This window comes from Pristis pectinata, chromosome 1 (genome assembly GCF_009764475.1).
Source record: "Pristis pectinata isolate sPriPec2 chromosome 1, sPriPec2.1.pri, whole genome shotgun sequence".
Lineage (NCBI taxonomy): Eukaryota > Metazoa > Chordata > Chondrichthyes > Rhinopristiformes > Pristidae > Pristis > Pristis pectinata.
In genome coordinates this window covers 75,167,339-75,188,585 of record NC_067405.1, presented here as the reverse complement: position 1 = coordinate 75,188,585, position 21,247 = coordinate 75,167,339, and the positions used below count along the sequence as shown (strand labels likewise).

Here is a 21,247-nt window from a genome sequence, read left to right as displayed (position 1 = left end):
CTTTTCAGCTACTAAGGTCCTAAATTCTCAAACTCCATTCCTAAACCTGCCCGTCTCCCTCTTCCTTTCCTCCTTTAACATGGATGTTAAAGTCTACCTTTTTGACCAAACAGTTGACATTTTGCCCTAAAATCTTCCTCTGTGCCTGTCTCAAATTTGGTTTGAAAAAGGTCCCAAGGACCTTTTATATCAAATATGTAAAATATCACATGTTGATGTTGAAACCAAATTAAACTTCATTCCATGAACATACTGTAACCTTGGATGAAATTGATAGATTTAACAAATACGTTTCCAATATATGACCATTAATCAAATAATTGAGTCCCACATAATATTCAAACCAAAAGTGTAATTCAATAATCATTCAGCCAATCAAGGTCACAGGTTAAAGAAGTTAGACAAAGATTTTGCTTCATGTTATAAGTTATGGATAGGTCCTTATACATGGCAATAATAACCATCTACAGATTCAATGTCTTAACATGTAGAACTGACAGACGCAGGACTCCAGACCTCCCAGGCAGTGAGTGCACTGGCTGGAAAATCAGGGAACATCTCCATTGTCTCAGAAAATGTGACTGCCCAGGAGGACTACCGGTAAAACTGAGACAAAGGCCCTAAGGACCCCCCCACCACCCCCCAACCCCCCCCCCCCCCCCCCCACCACCACCATCCTCCTGGCTAATGTAGTCTCTGGAAAATACAATTGAAGACCTCAGAGCAAGACTGCAGTAGCAAATTGACATCAGGGACTGTTGTGTACTCTGCTTCACAGATACATGGCTCATCCCCAGCACTCCAGATACAGTGCTCCAGCCCAAGGACTGGTGGAGAACTTCACCACCCACCGCATTGACCGGACAGCGGCATCAGGTAAAGGCAGAGGTGGCGGTGTTTGCTTCATGATTAACTCATTGTGGTGCACAGACGTGGCGCTTCTGTCTCAGTCCTGCTCCTCTGACCTGGAACATCTGGCAGTCAAGTGTCGTCCGTTCTACCCGCCGAGGGAGTTCTCCGCTGTCACCCTGACAGCGATGTACATTCCACCCCTGGCAAACGTCAAGCTGGCACTGGGGGAGCTGAGCACCGTGATCAGCAGTCACAAGACAGCGCACCCTAATGCCTTCCTGATCATCGCGGGGAACTTCAACCAGGCTAGCTTGAAGAAGTCTCTGAGAAACTATCACCAACATGTCACCTGGGGAACCAGAGGAGCCAACACACTCAATCACTGTTGCACCACCAAGAACATTTACCGTGCCATCCCACGCCCGCACTTTGGCAAGTCCGATCATCTAGCTGTACTTCTATTCCCAGCATATAGGCAGAGACTGAGGACTGCACATCAGTGATGAAGACAGCGAAGGTATGGTCAAGGGAGGTGCAGGACCGTTTACAGGACTGCTTTGAATTGGTGGATTGGACCATATTCAGTGATTCATCTTTGGATCGGAATGAACATGCCATAGCCATCACCCACTTCATCAAGACCTGCATGGATGACGTGTGCCTTCGAGAATATACCGAGTCTTCCCAAACAAAAAGCCCTGGATGAACTAGGAGACTCGCAGTTTGCTGAGACCTAGATCAGTGGCGTTCAAGACCGGCGATCCAGAACCCGACAAGGAGTCCAGATACGACCTATCAAAGGCCATCATGAGACCGAAAAGGCAATTCCGTGCAAAGTTAGAGACACAATCAGATGCACGACAGCTGTGGCAGGGTTTGCATGCCATTACTTCCTATAAGGCAAAACCTAACAGCATAAATGGCAGTGATGCTTCACTCCCTATGAGCTCAACGCCTTTTATGTACGCTTTGAAAGGGAGAGTAACACTACACCTGTGTGAATCCCCACAGCATCTGGCGACCCTGTGATCTCTGTCGCAGAGGCTAATGTCAGAACATCAAGAGGGTGAACCCTCACAGGGGTCAGGCCCCGACGGTGTACCTAGCCAGGTACTGAAAATCTGTGCTGACCTACTGGCTAGAGTGTTCAAGGACATTTTCAACCTCTCACTACTGCAGTCGGAGGTTCCTATCTGCTTCAAAAGGGCAATAATTATACCGGTGCCCAAGAAGAGAAGGGTGAGCTGCCTCAATGACTATCGTCCAGTAGCACTCACATCTACTATGATGAAGTGCTTTGAGAGGTTCGTCATGGCTAGAATTAACTCCTGCCTGAGCAAGGACCTGGACCCGCTGCAATTTGCCTACTGCCACAACAGGTCTACAGTGGATGCAATCTCACTGGCTGTCCACTTGACTTTGGAGTACCTGGACAACAGCAAAACGTACATCAGGCTGCTGTTTATTGATTACAGCTCAGTGCTCAAAGCCCTTCCCTCAGTATTAATCAACAAGCTTCAAAACCTGGGCCTCTGTATCTCCCTCTGCAGCAGGATCCTCGTCTTCCTTATCAAGAGACCACAATTAGTGAGGATCAGTAGTAACATCTTCTCCTCGCTGACAATCAACACAGGCGCACCTAAAGGATGAATGCTTAGCCCACTATTCTACTCTCTCTACACTCATGAATGTGTGGCTAGGCATAGCTCAATTGCCAGCTATAAATTCGCTGATGACACCACTGTTGTTGGCAGAATCTCAGATGGAGATGAGGTGGTGTACTGAAGTGAGATAGATCAGTGGTCGAGTGGTGTCACAACAACAACTTCACATTCAACGTCAGCAAGACCAAGGAACTGATTCAGGAAGGGGAGGTCAGGAGAACACACACCAGTATTCATTGAGGGGTCAGCAGCAGAAAGGGTGAGCATCTTCACGTTCCTGGGCGTCAACATCTATATTGTGCCCAACGCGTTGATTCAATCATGAAGAAGACACACCAGCTGCTGTCCTTCATTAGGAGTTTGAGGAGATTTGGTATGTCACCAAAGACTCTTGCAAATTTCTACAGATGTAAGGTGGAGAGCATTCTGACTGGTTGCATCACCGCCTGGTATGGAGGCTCCAATGCGCAGGATCGAAAGAGGTTGCAGAGGGTTGTAGACTCAGCCAGCTCCATCACAGGCACAACCCTCTCCTCCATCAAGGACATCTTCAAGAGGCGGTGCCTCAAGAAGGCGCCATCCATCACTGAGGACCCTCACCATCCAGGATATGCCCTCTTTGCGTTACTACTATTGGGGAGGAGGTACAGGAGTTGAAGACCCACACTCATTGTTTTAGGAACAGCTTCTTCCCCTCTGCCATCAGATTTCTGAACAGTCCATAAACCCATGAACACTACATCGTTATTCCTCTTTTGCGCTATTTATTTCAGTAACTTAGAGTAATTTTTATATCATGCACTGTACTGCTGCCGCAAAACAACAAATTTCATGACATATGTCAGTGATAGTAAACCTGATTCTGAATAATGTGCTTGAAATCTTTTTAAAGTTAATTATTCTTGTTTATAAAAATAAATATTTAATGAACTTGTCCAAGCACCGGTAGGAATGATATTTAAACCCTAACTATAAATATTAGCACTTAATTATATTGTAAGTACACAATGATAATTATTACACAGAAAATAAATCTTTTGTCTAAAAATCTACAGATAATTAAATCTTTATTGTACAGAATTTGCATACTTGCTCATTCAAAGCTATTATGAGACTAATTAAAAGGCCAAAATAAGAAAGCAAAATGTATTCTCAAAGGAAGAATAAGGAACAACTAAGAAAGTTATCTGCAGATAGGGGAAGGTGTAATATTAAACTTGCTTTTTTTCCCACTGTTATTCATTGTCAGGGTGTTAGCATTTTGAGCAAGATGGCATTGCCTATCTTTAGTTGCCCTGAGAGGATTACTTAGTCTAATTTTTTAACTATTGTGGTATTCCTAGAAAGTGACTTTACACAACTGATTGATGTCAAAGAACAGCTATGAATCAAATTGGTGTCACATTGTGATCAAACATAAGCCAGATGAGGTAAAGGGGAGAAGGCATATTAGTGAGAGACACAAGAGATTGCAGATGCTGGAATCGGGAGCAAAAACTAAACTGCTGATGGAACTCAGTGAGTCAAGCAGCATCTCTGGGGAAAATGGATAGTCGGTGTTTCGGGTACCCAGTCTACAACCCAACAGCATGAACATCGAATTCTCCAAATTCGGGTAACCTGCTTCTGCTTGTCTCTTTTTCTCTCTCTCCTTCTGATCTACCCAGGTCCTCGCTCACACACCCTTCTTTCCAAACACCCACCACCCCCCTCAGCCCAATGTACACTTTTGTAAAATAATCTCAACCTTTGCAAACCTCAGTGAATATGGTTTTGAATACAATGATCAGTTCCATACATCTTAATCTACTTCATGCCATTCAATGGATCAACAAAAAAATCTTGCAAACTTTATTTGAAGTCTGTTAGAATTAACAATGCAGTACCATTTGGGAGTTCATTCCCCATTATTTAAGCTGGGGAAATGAACTAAATGTTTGACTATTTATGAACTGGGATCAAACCAAAGCACAAAGGTTTTGCAAAACTCGTAAAACCCTTCAGGGAGTGTCTGCCCTTCCAATCAGGCCTTCCTTAATGGCTTGAGTTCTCAGTAAGTCATTGAAATTGTAATTCCCTCTGAACTGGACAGTCAATATTAATTCGGTCTTTTTCACTGCTATTTTATGAGGTGTAGTTACTATCCAAACCATCATACAAACGCCAACAATAGATAGATGACTTTGGCTGAAGGACTGAGCTCAGCAGCCCTACCTGGGATCAAAGAGGCAAGTGTTGCCCACATCAGAAAACAGAGGGAAAAAAAGGCATACTTTACATCTTACACTTAGATCTCTAGACCTATAATCCTCTGCATATTTAAACATTTTTGCCCTCATTATCTTTATTTACCTCAAAGGTAATTCTCACAGACTACACTTAATTCAATGCATTCAAAAGCTCTCCTGATAAATTTGCATTCTCACTTCAACAACTCGATTTTATAAATTAAAGTCCATCTCCACTAAGCACAAGTTCCTGGTTTACCTTGACATTTTATTTTGACCTTTTATCCCAATTTCTTGTTTTTTTTAAACTATTTGCTCCTTCTCTAGTGATGAGATGATCAAATTACGATAGCAATTTATACATTTCAACTGCTGCAATTCTTTCTGTAATTTAAATATTCTGATATCATTTAATTACACAGATTTCAAAAAGTAAAAAGTGATTTTAAATAACTATTAAGTTAAATTCCTAGTGGAGGAGGAGGAAAGAAAAATATCAGAATTTGAATAAATGATTTTTTTTTCATTCAGTTACTTACATGGTACAAATCATGTGGTTATTCCCTGCTAGATTATCAAATCACAAATAAATCATCAGAATGAGTCTTCAAATCAGCTTGATAAAATCAATTTACATGATACAGAGAAAGATACTGAGATAATCCTGACATTTACCCTTACCTTCCATGGTGAGGTTTGCAATTAAAGATACTCTAATTGTGGCATAAAATCAAACTATGTTAAAATTTAAATTTAAAAGGGATATACCTATTTGACCTATTTTAATAGTATTGATGAAATCCATTTGTTTAATTTCATACCTGTGCCTTTTATTGGCTCTCAATAAAATTGTACACAATTTTCTTTCATTACTATCACAAAAGTAAAAGAACACAACAAAATACCATTGAGATTTGAATCATGATTGTAACTGACAGTTCCATTTGGACTTATTTTCCAATTACACTGTTATTGCATTATTTTGTTCTTCCTTTAGTTTTTAACCTGTTTTTGACATTAGAATGTTCTCATCACAATGTAAATTTGTTTTTATTAACATAAAGAGTTCCCAATTCAGCTTGCATTCACATTCCACAATTCCAAATCTCACTAAAACACAGTAGTACCATCTCAGTGATACAAGTCTGAATATATTTGGGAAAGTAATATTGCACATGGCAAAAATTCACATTTATCATGTTTACTGCTATGAAGTAGGCTTTTGCTCAACTCTTTTCCCTCAACACAAAAAAGGCAACTTCTATGAATAAGCTTGTGATTCCACTAAACTGAACCTTAATCTTGCGTTTGATGTATTAGTTACTATATTATTGAGTAAAGAGTGGACATTAATATCACTAGACCTGCTGAAGCAAGAAGCAGTACAACCAATTCAACATCTTCCAGACTTCTGCACAACAGAAAAAAATGCAGCTCAAGCTTAAAAAAAATGGACAATAATTATTTTAGGTGAAATAATAAAGAAGAAAAACTGAATATAATTGTTTAACGTCTGATGCTCATCAATATTCCAAAAATATTTTGAGATCAGAATCCTTATTGACTGGAGTTCTATTGCTAGGATGATTTACTATACATGACCTTCTGGGCATTACAGTCAGTCATATCATCAACACAGTACCAACATAATTGTCAGCAGCCCTCATATTAGTTCTTGCACCAAATCAAACTGCTTGTCAATCTAATTTAACTTTAAAGATTAAAGGTAAGCAGTCATAGTCAATTTTCAGCAATTACTTTCACCCTCAGAACTCAAACCTCACTCATTAGATACAATCTTATAAATAAGGATAACTATGTATTAGATAACTACCCAAAGAAAAAACCTGGATTGGCAGGTTGTTATACACTGGAATAAAACAATCAAATCAATTTTATTTTGACAGAACCACATCTTTACAGAATCAATAGAGGCTGTTTGGTATTCTGAATATCAATTCTGTAAGCAGCTGTGAATTTATTTAATCATCTCCACTACCTTCTTCCACAATCTTGTCAGACTCTCTGAAATTCTTATTGCTATCAACAGAAACCCAATTTTGAACTGTATTTGTGAATAAAACAAAAAGAGAATGAAGGATAATGACTTGCATAGATTTTAATTAAAATGTGAACACGTTATATTATGAATTTCACCTCAGTAAATCAATGTAAAGGTACTAAACGAGAACAAACTACAAAAAAACTAAAGCAACAAAATAATCGCAAAACAAGTTTATTAAAACGCTAGATGTCTGAAATTAAATTAAACCAGGCTAGGGATCAAAAGCTAAGGAATATTAACTTCAATAGAAAGTGCTAAAAATAGACTGCAGACCAGGTAGCATCTGCAGAGAGGGAAATGGAGTTAATGCTACAAATCAGTGACCTTTCTTCATAACTGGGGAAAACTCTAACGAAAGGTCATTGACTTGAAATGATTACTCTGTTGCTCTCTTCAGAGATGCTGTCTGACCTGCTGGGTGTTTCCAGCATTCTCTATTTTTATTTCAGATTTGCAGTATCTGCAGTTTCTTTTTCCTTTTAGACTCCTTTGGCCAGCATGGGCATGATTGACTGAAGTAGCCTCACTCTGTGCAATAAGTTTCAATGACACTTACAAAAGAGTACCCAGGAGGAAAGTAGGAACATTGGTGATGTCGAAATAGTGTGGGAGTTAAAGACAGTGAAATCAGAACAAGAATAAAATACCAATCAAGGCAGCAACTTCCATCAGGTTCCACAATGTGTATACACCCCAAAAAAGATCTCTTGTGACCTCAGGACATTGCAAAGTGCTTCACAACCATTAAGCAACTTTAAAGTGTACTCATTTGTGTCGTGCAGAACACAATTGTACCATATTCTAAAATGCCAACAAGAAGACAACCCATAAGTAACACCCTACTTGAAACAGAGTGGAGTTAACAGGTTGTTTGTGAAGAGAAGTTTAGCAAAATGGTACAGAAAGATTCCAGTGTTGCTGGGCTACTGTTCAAAGAACTAGCAAAGGCCATACTTTTCTGTCTGCGGGCATAGAACAAATGAATATACAGAGTGAAAAGCAGATTACTGGCGTTCAAAGGATTTAAGATTGTTAAACTAGGAGAGAGAATTAGAAGACTTAGGTGGTCATTATACAGGAAAGTAGTATCAATAGCTCAGTGTGCCAGGAACAAACTCAAACATTGCTTGGGAAACATGCTTTTGTGTTTTTTTTGGAAGGAATTAGAAATGGTACTTGCTGTTCAGAATTACAAATTGCAGACTTAAAATCAGGTGATGGGGAAGATGTTGCAGGATTGGTGATCATGGTCAGGTCATGGGGTTCAGATAGCTGTAAGTTTCAAGATGGTTGAAACTTACTATCTTGATAGTTGGCAAGATAGGGTACTTCCACCTGAAACTTTGTCTACACTACAGAATCAAAGAAGTTTACAGCACAGGAGGATACTGTGTGTATTATCAGGTCTACCTGAGCTGATAAAAAGCTTCCAGTCTAATCACAATTTTAAACGTGGTGATTACAGGAAATCATGCGCCCATTTAGGTACTTTTTAAAATGGGATGAAGTTTCCTTCCTCTATGACTCCATCAAGCAGGCCTCTAATCCTTCTACCAACTACCTTAAATATATTTCCTCTAGTTATTGTCCCTTCTGCTGAAGGATATAGATCATTCCTATTGACTCTGTTAGGCCTCGAATAATGATACACACCTTAATTGTATTGAATTATTACTGTCACTCGTACCGAGGTAGTGAAAAACTTGTCTTGCATACTGCTTGTACAGATCAATTTATTACACAGTGCATTAAGGTAGTACAGGGTAAAAACAATAACAGAATACAGACTAAAGTATCACAGCTACAGGAAGTTCATTGTAGGTAGAAGGTCACAACAAGGTAGATTGGGAGATCAAGAGTCCATCTCATCGTATGAGGGAACCATTCAATAGTCTTATCACAGTGGGATAGAAGCTGTCCTTGAGCCTGGTGGTATGTGCCCTCAGGCTGACCACCTCTGTCCCAAAGATAACAATGCCTATCTAGACAGTCCCTTGTCATAAGTGAGCTTTATCAGCCCTGGGAACATTCTTGTAGATTCTCTTAGATATCATGCGTTCCACCATCCACCTGCCCCCACCCCACCGTTCACCACCTTAACTCTTCATTCCCTCTTCCACCAGCACACAGTGTGCAACAGCTACAATGCACCAGTTACTTGCCATGCAGCATCTTAACAGCATCTCACATACCCACAACCTCTACTGCCAAAAAGGACAAGGGCAGCTGATGCATTGGAACACCTCCTGCAGGCTTCCCTCCACCACCCTGTAAATTACAACAGTACAGCACAAGAATAGGCCTTTGGACCATAACGTTGTGCCAAACTATTTAAACTGGTAACTAAATGTTGAACTAAACTAATCCCTTCTGCCTACACAATATCTAAATCCCTCCATTCTCTCCACACGCCTATCTAAGAGCCTGTCAAATGCCTCTATCGTATTTGCCTCCACCACCACATCTGGCACCACATTCCAGGCACCTGCTGCTCTGCGTAAAAAAAAACCTGCCCTGCAAGAGTTGAATGCAGCCTAACCAGAGTTTTATAAAGCTGCAACTTAACTTCCTGACTCTTGAACTCAATGCCTCAACTAATAAAGGCAAGCATGTACCTTCAAAGTTGTTCCTTAATATAGGTAAGTGGCAAAAGACTCAAAGGGGAGCTGGTGCCCACATGACAGAGATTGTTGCAAGGCTCCAGGGAAATAAGGAGGGGTAATGGGACTGCTGGGAGCTGGCATGGACTTGATGGGCTAAATGGTTTTCTTCGGCTTTATAATGAGTAACTGATTTTGAAACTGAACGCATGGTGCCAAAGGTAGGGTATAAAGAGGACAGGTATGCCAAAGAGACCATTGGAAATATATGGCTGGGTCTAAATCCTAAAACACCCTCTCCAACCAAACAGTAGGAATACATTTAACACAAGGATTTGCAACAGCACAAGAGACAGATCTCCTTCTCAAGTTCCTTTAGGGAAGGGCAATAAGTATTGGTCTTGCCAGTGATGCCTCATTCCATAAATAAAAGAAAGACCTGCTCTGTATTGTTATTTGTGCTATTGCATTCATTCTGTAACGTGGTGACCAGATTATACATAGCACTATATTCAAAAGCAAAATACTGTGGATGCTAGGTGCTAAAATAAAAAAAATGCTGTATATATATTCAGGTCAAGCAGCAACTATGGAGAGAGAAACAGAGTTAATATTTCAGGTTGATGATCTTTTATCAGAAATGGTAACAATTTGACAAATTATTCAGAAACGGAGATTGGGAAAGAGGAAGATGAAAGGGTGAAAAGCAGGAAAGATTAAAAGACACAAGGAGTGATCATTCAAGGTCATCACCCACTGATGATAATTATTCTGCATTATATGTGTTCCCTATTATCTGAATTATCTAATTGTCTGCAAGTGCCAAAAGAGTATGCAGTGAAAGCTAGTTTGTACATTTTTAAATAATTACAGCATAACCTCATTACTATTATACTTTATGCCCTGGCAATAAAGGAAATAATCTCATATGCCTTCTTAACTACTTTCCTTTAGGATCTATGGACATGCACTGCAAGTATCCTACCATTCATTTTACATTCCCTTATTTATCCTCACCAAGTTCTCCACATTGAATTCTGTCTTCCATTTCTGTTAACCAATTTTTGTCCTGTCAACTAACTAGTCAATTTTCATATCTGCAATAAATTTGTTAATCATGGTTCTAGGAGGAGATAGACAGATATCTAAATAGTCAGAGTATCAAGGGATATGGGGATAAGGCTGGCAAATGGGATTAGAATAGTTTTTTTTTTCTCTCTCTTTTTTTCCCACCCCATTTCTTTTTCCCTTTTCCTTGGAGCAGACTCGATGGGCCGAATGGCCTGCTTCTGCTCCCTTATCTTGTGATCTTGTGAAAATTTAAGTCTAAACCAATTATGTTCACGATGAAAAGCAATCAAGCATGGAGGCTCAAGGAGCCCCAATACAACTAGCTTTCCTGTCATTGAAACACTTATCAATTATTACCCTTTGCTCTCTTTCACTTGAGCAAATTTTGAATAGAAGTTGCCATTTCCATGTGGATATCATAGGCTTTCTAACTTTTCTCACCATATAAGGGCCTTGTCAAAAGTTAGGCTGAAACCTATGTACACTAGATCAAATGTGCTAACCTCTTCAATGCAACTTACCTCTTAAGAATTCAATTAGGCAGACATGACCTTCCCCTGACAGATCCAAATTGACGACTCTTGATTAAATATGCCTTACTAAATGACAATTTATAATGTTCCTCAGAATTTTTTCCATCAATTTATCCACAACCAATGTTAACCTGATTGGCCTGTAATTACCTCATCTATCCCCTTCTCCCATTTTAAACACCTCAACATTAGCAGTCTTCCAGTCTTCCAACATCAGGTACTTAGCCAGAGAGGAATGAAAAATGATTAGGTGAGACACTGCCGTTTTCTTTCTTGTTTCTCTTAACGGCTGTAATGCATTTCATCAGAGTAATGCACTTAATCATGGCTTGGTATTTTATCTACTTTAAGATTTGCTAAATCTCTTAATTTTCATCCTCTCCATTTAATTCATACATTTCACAAAACTCTTAACTCTGTATTGTTCTTCTCTTTTGTGAAGATGGTCACACCGCATTAAGAGTCACATCAATGTCTTCAGCCCCCACATCATGTTACCTTTTTGGTTTCCAATTGGCCTCTTTTTTAAAATTATCTCCTTTTTAATATACATAAAATATCTTCAGGTATTGCTCGATTTTACTTTATTTTTTCTGGTGTTCTCTATGAGTCACACCCAATTTGTTCTGAACTCTCATTATCCATTTCCATTGTTCTGACACCAATATACTTTCATATAGTTGTCTCCAGTTCACTTTTATTAATCATATCTCTACTTAGTAAAACTGAACCTTTTCCCCCTTTGAGAATTTTATGCTGATCTATCTTTAATCTTCCCAATAACTTTGTTAAATCTATCTGAATTTTGAATTCTAGGCAAACTGATACTTCTTTCAGTTGTCCAGCTACATTCCCTAAAAATATCCAGAACTGTTCTCTCCCTTGCTGGACTTCCTACACACAAGTTAAAAAAGGCTTCTAAATAGGCTATTTATTCTTCTACTTCTATCTATTTGTTTGGGTCAATACAAAACTTAAATCTACAATTTTATTAAACCTCTTGTACATTTCATTACAAAGTAAAATATACATTCAGGAACTGAAACTGGTCAGGACATTCAATCACTTCAAAGAGAATGATATTAGAGATATTACAGTGGGAAAATGTTACACACAATATTTATTGTGACTGTGACCAACAACAATGTAATTAAAATTTAAATACTTGCCACGATAAGGATAACACAACTGTTTTTTTATAACTAGAAAGTTAAACATTGAGTACAGTACAAGAACAGGTTCTTTGGCCCACAATGTTGCGCTGAATTAATTAAACTAGTAATTAAATGCCTAACTAACCTAATCCCTTCTGCCTATACAATGTCCTTATCCCTCCATTCTCTGCACATTCATCTGCCTATCTTTGAGCCTCTTAAACGCCTCTATCATATTTGCCTCCACTACCACCCCTGGCTGCATGTTCCAGGCACCCACCACTCTGTGTAAAAAAAAACTCGCCCCGCACATCTCCCTGAAGTTACCCCCTCTCACCTTAAATGCATGCCCTCTTGTATTAGACATTTCAATACTGGGAAAAAGATACCAGCCATCTATCTATCCTTCTCACAATCTTACAAACTTTTATCAGGTCTCCCCTCAGGGTCCGCTGCTCCAGAGAAAACAGCCATAGTTTGTCTAACCTCTCCTTATAGCACATGTTCTCAAATCCAGTAAGCATCCTGGTAAACAATTTCTGCACTCTCTCCAAAGCTTTCACATCCTTCTTATAATGGGGCGACCAAAATTGAACGCAGTACTTCAGAAGCTATATTCTGGCCTATCCAGAGCTTTATACAGCTGCAACATACTGTAACTTCCCAACTCTTGAAGTCAATGCCTCAACTAATAAAGCCAAGCATGCCTTTCAAGTTAAGTCTAAAAGCATTACATAAATTAATAGGCTTCAGAAAGACAATTTAATATTGTAATCCAACGTTAGGAATGTTGAAAGCATTCATGTTGCTCTGCGGGCTTATGAATCACAAATGGATTACGATCTTAAAACCCCACCAGTGTGGCTGTTACTCATTTTGCACAATGATGCAGCTTTGAACATTGAAATATTCTGGAGTTAGAATATTATTACTTGGCAATAAATTCACCAAGAACATGCTTAGAATGATGAGCATTTATCTTTCAAACAATGTTAGTTGATACTAGATTTTTCAACCAATACAGATTCTGCATTCTCCATGGACTGCAGTATACATCAGGATGAAACATTTCTTATGAGTTGGATATACTTTGGAGCAGGTATGATAACTTACATCACATCTTGAGAAGCTCCATGTAAGACGAGCAACTTAACAACATCCACGTGTCTATTCTTTACTGCATCATGCAAGGGAGAATCATTTTCATATCCTGGTGTGTTCACAAGTACACCAAACTGCAGTAATTTCTGTACAACTTTCACATGCCCATGGTTACAGGCTTCATGCTATAAAAACATAAGCAATTATTAATGACTTAAGGAGGACTTGCACAAAGGCCACAATGTCAACACCCTGTACATCAACTTAAAAACATGTTTTGGAGCTTGTAGAATCATACAGCACAGAAACTGGCCATGTTGACCAGCAAGTACTCATCTATACTAATTCCATTTGTAGGCACTTGGTACGTAGCCTTCTATCCCTTGGTTAGAAACTTGCTAAATGTTTCACTTTTATAACATCAGCATTCACTTGATGAACAATCTTACAGTTATATGATCATTTTGGAGTAGCTCATATAAATTTGAGGCTGAAAATAGAATTTCTTTTTGGAATGCAAGTCATTTTCTCACTACTTTGACTCCCTAACAATGGATACTAAGCTGGGTTTTCACTGAAAACTCAGCAGAATTTGGCACTGGAAAGTAATGAAATTGCTTGACTATACTTCATCCCTGTAATTTCTGATCCACTGTAAATTCCCACTCAACTTTTCATGCACGGATTACCATTACATTGATTTGAAATGTTAACATTGTTTCTCCCTCCAAAAAATGTAGCCCAACTTGTTGAATATTTCCAACACTTTGTTCTTTTTATCATTGTGTTGCACAGTTAAAAGAATCTGCGAATTTCACTGGTGAAGGAATCTGGATCTAAACAATATTGTCTGAGGATAAAGGGTAGACCTTATAAGTTCATGACATGAGCAATTTCTTTCTTAACAGATAGAAAATGTTTGGAATTCTCTATCTTAAAAAAGATGGATGCTAAGTCATTAAGTTTAAGGTTGAAACAGATACCTTTGGACAAGAGGTGGATCCCAGGATTATGGGGATAGAAAAGTGCTGAGGCTACCATGGATCACATCACCATGATGAAATGGCAGACCAGGATCAAGGAGCTTTATGGTTACTCCTGTACTTTTCTCATATGTCCTTTAGCAAAAAGATACATTTGTCTAGACTGTGCAATGTCGATTTTCCAAATTCTGGTAAAATCCAGAATATCATCTGCAAAATAATTGTAAAAATCAAAGAATAGACTTACCTTTAAATTAATTTTGTGTTGGTTATTTTGCATAGCTTAAGGCAGGTAATGTGCTAATTTATACTGCACAGTCAATCTTTCACCAATACAAGAGTTTTAAAGTTTTGTCAAAAAGCAAAAGCTGGAAATGTAAAATAAGAACAGAAAATGCTGGAAATACTCAGCAGGTCAGGTACCACCTATGGCAAGAAAATCACAGTTAACATTTCAGCTCAATGACCTTTCATCAACCTAAAATGTAAACTCTAATTCTCTCTCCACAGATGCTATCTAACCTGCTGATTATTTCCAGCTTTTATTTTGAAGCTTTGGCGTTAGGTATTCCAAACTAAGGAAACATACAGGTGCTGCTACTCCTGTCTATCTAAATTGCTTCTCCTTATCATCTAATGAAATAGAAATTGGACAGTTGCCGTGGCTTCTTTTGAGATATGTGCACCTCCCCTAGAACTAAGTTATAACAATCCATATGAGCATAACTATTGATTGTACTTGAATGGCTATTAACAAGTAAGGTTTAATATCCAAGTTCTATTAAAGATGTTTTTAAATCAGACGTAGAAAATGAAAAATAGCTTTATGGTTCCAAAAAGTGTTTTAACTAATACACACCAATGGTGTCCATCCTGCATTATCTTTGATATTTGGATTAGCTCCATTCTCCAAGAGCTGCTCCACTGCTGCAATGTCACCCTAAAACAAAATAATATGATCAGATTAGCATAACACACTGCTTGTATATATTTAACCTGTACCTTAATAAGTGTCTTAATAGCCCACATATTTTATAGTAATCCAGTCAATAACTTACTTGCACTTCTATAAATTATAAACTGCACATTTCATTATAATCAACATGCTATTTTTACATAGCTTTTATTATTTTAATTTATTGCACTTCAGCTTGTATCATTGCATTAAGAACAGACGATCAGGCAATAACAGCCTGCTCTGCCATTCAACAAGATCATGGCTGACCCTCAACCACTTTCCTATTACGTACTGCATACTCCCTTTGTATCCAAAAATCTATGGTTGCTCTCTTGATTGTATTTAGCCACTGAAGAAAGAAATTCAAATGTTAATTTGAGTGACAGATGTTTCTTCATTTCTGTCCAAAATTACAACTTGCTGTGCATGATACATTGGGTTTCAGGAATCCAGCCAGTTCTCTCTTCCTACACTCTCTAGAATTTTACTATTTATATTACATTTCAGATTTCACCCACAAACTGCATCACTTCCCCACATATCAAGTTCAACATTGCTCATAAGGTCAATGCTGTTTCTTAGAGGAGGGGTCCTAAAATTCACCTCTGGGGTCACCAATACTTTCCTCCAATCAGAAAAACACCTAAACATATACATACAAACAGCAAATATTTTGATTGTAACCACAGGTATATATAATTAGGACTGGAAGATTTTTGTTTATATTAACGCTTGGTAAAATTGAATAAATTTGATTAAAAAACAAATCAAGAGATCTACCAAATTTTAGTCCCTATAAATGCAATATGTTATCAGTTTTGAGGACCTTTCCAATCAATGTTGCTGCAAAAGCAATTTGTACACTTGAACAATTTCCATGCTGGCCATTACAGTATTTCGTCCATCACCATAGAATATATAAAAGGATAGTCAGCTGGATTCCAATGAAACTCATGGTTCTCATCAAGGGACAAGTTTATTTTTCTTCTATTACTCACCATGTTGCAATGTTTTGGAAATCATTTTCAAAAACCTCTGGAAAAACCTTGTTGTAAAGCTGGCATGTGTGGCAGAGTTCTCACTGCAGGGACTCTTGCAAAACAGCTTATCAAGGGTTCAAGTCACTTGATTCAATTGGGTCTCCAATTGCACCACTGCTCAAACAAATTCATAAGTGATATCCTTGTCTTCCTCATGTTTTCTTTTCATTTTAGTTACTGTTTCCGTTTGTGATTACCAGACTGCTCCAAAAATTGAGTTTTTGGGTTTTTTTTAAACAAGAAATGCATAGGATAGGTGCTCTGAAACACAGCAAGCAGTTTTACTAGAAAACACAGAAACTTGGAGTATTTACAAACTATTTCAGGCTTTTCCTGAATTATTTCTTTGGCAAATAATTCATTTTCACATTATTACACACATCTTTTGATTTTTCACTCCATTTCCTGTGCATTTTTCACCAACAAGCCACTGACAAGTGCAAATCACAGACAAAGAAGACTGGTCAGTGGTCTATGTTTGCACTTTTAAAGCAATACACAGTATTCTAATGGCAATCTGTAAATTCTGCATAGTTAACATTTATGGTCTGGATGGAGTATTATTGGTGGAGAAAAGATGATAGTCTGTAGGTAGGCTTTACAGTTTTTAAATAAGTTAAAATCACAAAAATTCTATGTACAATCATATTTTGACATAGAATGTTTCTAAAATTATTTAGATTTTTCAATCAGAATTTGGGTAAGGTGAGCATATGTATAACAAATGCAAAAAAATGACCAATTGTTACTGCTTTGTAACCTGTTGCAAAAGCAAACCAGAAGAATACAATTTATATTCGTGAAAAAGATGCCAAGTCTGAACAGCCTGATACACAAGTGTCCGTGATAACGGAAATGAAGTGCATTTGATGTCCCTATTTGAAAACATGACTACACTTGAGCACAAACTGAATAGATCTGTCAGTTTAAATGAAATGAAATGATATTGATATGTATGTTAATAGGGGCATATTTCCCATCATAGAACAGTACAAAAAATGAAAGACAAGAATTTCTCTATAAATTGGAGCTACTGTCTACTACTGTCTGTCAGATGATGAATCAATGATCCTACACATTTTGTAAGCTTTTATTGGTGTACTGTACCTTTATGGAAGCGATATGCAGCGGTGTCTCACCCTTGTGATTTCTCTTCATTGAGGGAGTAAAAGGAGAGATTGGAATTGTCGCACAACTTCCAGCCAGGTGGCTTTTAGGTGTAGATTGTGGTGTGCGAGGTTGTTTCTGTGTTGCATGTTGTTTTCTCTCACTATTGCCTCTGTTAGATGGTGTGTTACAGCTATTCTCTGTTGAAGAAGTAGCTCGTGTCTCATTAACAGACTCATTCAACTCAGATTTAAGTAGTAGTGGAGCTGCAGATTCCTGATGAGTGTCTGATCCAGTTGGTTCACATACATTTTTACTGCTTCTCATTGTCAATATTTTAATGCAAGAACTCTGACCTTTCCTGACCTTTTTTGAGGGAGTTTTAGAGCTGGAACCCGATGATTTTCTTGATCTTTTAGCACTGGCATGTGCTGTGGGTAGAGGAACAAGATGTTCCTCCTTCTCAAAGATTTGGGCCAACTGTCCCAGAGAAATATCTTTGCAACTGGAAGCTGCTGCTTTGGGGCATCCATCAGAAAGATTGCCTCCCAGATTTTTGGACACAGACTCTACATTGGAGTTAATTACATTGTCAGTCTGTGAAACTGCATCTGAATGAACCAATTCTTCAGCAGGCTCACCTGCAATTGCTTGTTTCTGACTGCTAAAAACCATTGGTTGACTGGAAAATGAGACAACTCTGTCATGATCCTTTTTTCCAGGGCTATCACTTTTTATTTCCTTGCTTGTTCTTTTTCCAAAACCCCAATCCTTATTGGCATCAGTCAATCTTTTCCTAACTCCCTGTTTTGACTTGTCTGAAGTTTTCTTCTTCGGAGAACCATGTGGAGGAGATGGTGATGACAAGAATTCAAACATAGAAGATGAAGTTCCATTCAAATCAGAGCTTGGATTTATTTTCTGATCCTTCTTTAAAGCATTCATATCCAGAACACACTTCAATTTTCTACTGCGTGGACTAAACCAAGTTCTTATTTGCCACTTTTTACCAGTTTGTCTTTCAGCTCTCATTTCCGGTGTAACTGGGTTACTTTTATCAGCTAAAAATGAACAAAGGAACAACGATTAAAAAAAAAGGTTAAAAAAAAACTAAATGCTTTGCATGTGGAGATACTTTCAGTAAATACACATAGAGGGAGGCCCAACTTTCCTTAACTTCTGTCCCATTTTCCTGCATTTTGCAAATGCCTTTTTCCTAAGGAGCAAAATTAAGCAAATTATCCTCCTAATTTTATCCAGGCCTCTGACTTCTCCTTCTTTTGCAATGTCCCAGGAACCGTTTCCACTCATTCCAACTCCAGCCACCATCTCAATTTTTAGATTTCCAACTGAACTGATAAAGATGTCCATTCTTTTAGCTACTTACCCAAGCCCAAAGCTAGGGAAAACCATTTGGTTACAATTTATCTGCAAACCTACAAGCACTAAATTATACTTTTGTCCAAATGAATTTCTACCTCTCTATATGCTGGACTAAGCTAAAATTAAATTTTAAGTTCACCAACAAGAAAGAACACAATAAGGAAGTTCTGCCAGGTGTCCTTGTTTGAGGCCTCACAAATGCATCCACATACCATATTTCCAAACAACACGAGGCCATTTCAGCCTATCGAGTTGATGCTGGCTCACAGAGCAATTCTACTGCCCACTAATTTTTTTTTAACCTCCCTGCATTCCCATCAACAATCCCAGGATTATACACTTCAGGGGCAATTTGCAGTAGCCAATTAATCTTCCACCTTCTCACCTTTGGGACTTGGGAGTAAACTGCAGTATCATGCAGTCATAGAGAGATAGAATCAGAGGTCAGGATTGAAGCTGTGAAACAGCAGCTCTACCAGCTGCACCACACTATACAAATGGCTTTATAGAACAATCCTATTCCTCTCCAATCTTAAAAGTCAAGCAATCTTTTGGGGGCCCCATTCCTCAATTTCTTTTCACTTATGTGAAAAAAATGTCACTCAAAGACCACGAAGAACAATTACAATAAATGTGAATCTTGGCTCTTCCTAATCTCATCCTCTTGTTTCTCATTGATTTGTTTAACTGCTTACTATTTTAGCTTTGCTACTAGAAAACTTTCACCAGGAGTTAGGTGCCTCCTATGAGTAATAGATAACATAAAATAATATCTGGTTCATTCAACTCATTCCAGCTGAAGAGCATTCTATCTCCATCACATTCCAATCCCAAACATTTACTCTCTCAATAATCACTTCTATAAGTAGGCCATATGCTCCTCGTGGTCGAACAGCAAAGGGCCTGGGTACATATTCACAAATTATTTAAAGTAGTAATACAAGTTAATGGAAAAAAATATAAAAAAAGAATGTTGCAAAGTAGTGTGCTACCTTTCAGAAATTCACATCTAGTTCAGTAAACCATGCAGGTCTCCTGTAAATGTGTGCCATGACTAAAGTATTTTGCTCCAGGAAGATGCATACAATAATATGCAAAAGATAAAATACTCAAACTGGAAAAGCTACAACCTTTAATTCAAAACTGATAAGTATCTACAATTTCCAAAATTACTGCACTTTGAGGCTTTATGTGCAGGGAAAATGAGAATTGAATTGATCCCATTATAACTCTCCCTAAAGATTTGCTGTTATCAAAGTGAAGGAAAACGAGCATTCAAATACATTGAAGCAATCTCACATCTTGCAATTCAACAAATAACAAGGCAAAAATATCAAGCACACTGGCATAAAGCTTCACTGAAGTCAATTTTCTTTCAACCTTTATCAACTGAAGGAAGTCTAACCATATATTTAATGCCCAGTCTTGAAAGGCTTGCTTTAAATCAGCAACTTCTAATGTCATTGTTCCAAGTACTGAATGGTTGGAATTGAGCAGATAGGTCCTTCTAATTACATACAATAATTACAGCAATTATGCACATTAAATAATAAAGCAAAAATAAAAGAACCTTTCAAAAATACGATCTCAGCCTCATAAACATATAAAGATGACAGACTGCACTCCTGAAGCGAAATTGTTTTAACATTTAGAATTAAATACAGGTCATTTCACACAATTGGGTTTGAAATGAGGTCAGTTACTTATTCTGCTCATATTTACTTGGGAAGAAGTACAATTATCTGTCCCTTTTGGACTGTGCCAACATTTCTCTGCCCAACTTCTACCTGATAAAATATAATTTTCTACTTAATCAAGATCCTGCTACAATAAAAGCAATAAACCTAACATGGCAGAATCTTTGCTTGTATTCATTATTCCACTGAATAATATTTTAAAATTATGCCATGGACACAGATGTCAGAGGCTTGATACTGCTGCACAAATGCTCACACTGTCGAGCTTAATCATAGTTGTTTTGAATGCTTTATCTCCACACAGGGAAGCTGAACCATGCAGATTTGTGCAAAACTTTCTTGCAGTTTGTATAAAATATGTACATAGAAAGTAGCACCTTCTTGCAGTGGAGGGAAGAGGGTTAGTTGCCTGTGCAGTTTATTTAGCCATGAATTGGCAAGCAATTTGCTTTCAACTTAGCCCTTGGTAAACCATTCACTACAAAGCTAAATTGGTTCATGGCGGAGACAATATGCAAGTTTCAATTTGATCTACTTTTCTAGTTTTTTTCGTCAAGGCAGGCTCATTTGCCCAAGGAATGATGCACTAGTGTCTGATACAGTAGCTAACATCATAAATGGCAAATAGGGTGCACGAAGTACAAGAACCATCACTTGCATTTACATGGTGACTTTAAATAAAAGGATCAGCCCAAGTACTTGATCACATTCATCTTGTTCTCACTCAACATCTTAAAGAGGTATTGATTACCTAGTGCTGAGGCACAATTACAGTCATCTAAATTTTTATCTTTTTCCTCACCAACTTTTT

General features: G+C 38.1%; 1 protein-coding gene across 1 annotated transcript in view; it reads right to left on the bottom strand.

The window, feature by feature from the left end:
* bard1 (BRCA1 associated RING domain 1) overlaps positions 1-21,247 on the bottom strand; it is a 167,412-nt gene that overhangs the window by 99,935 nt on the left and 46,230 nt on the right. Inside the window, exons 4-6 of the mRNA XM_052021205.1 lie at positions 17,357-18,417; positions 15,111-15,191; positions 13,281-13,453 (exon numbers count right to left, since the gene is read on the bottom strand). Of these exons, the coding sequence (XP_051877165.1) occupies positions 13,281-13,453; positions 15,111-15,191; positions 17,357-18,417 (1,315 nt within the window). The remainder of the gene's footprint in view (positions 1-13,280; positions 13,454-15,110; positions 15,192-17,356; positions 18,418-21,247) is intronic.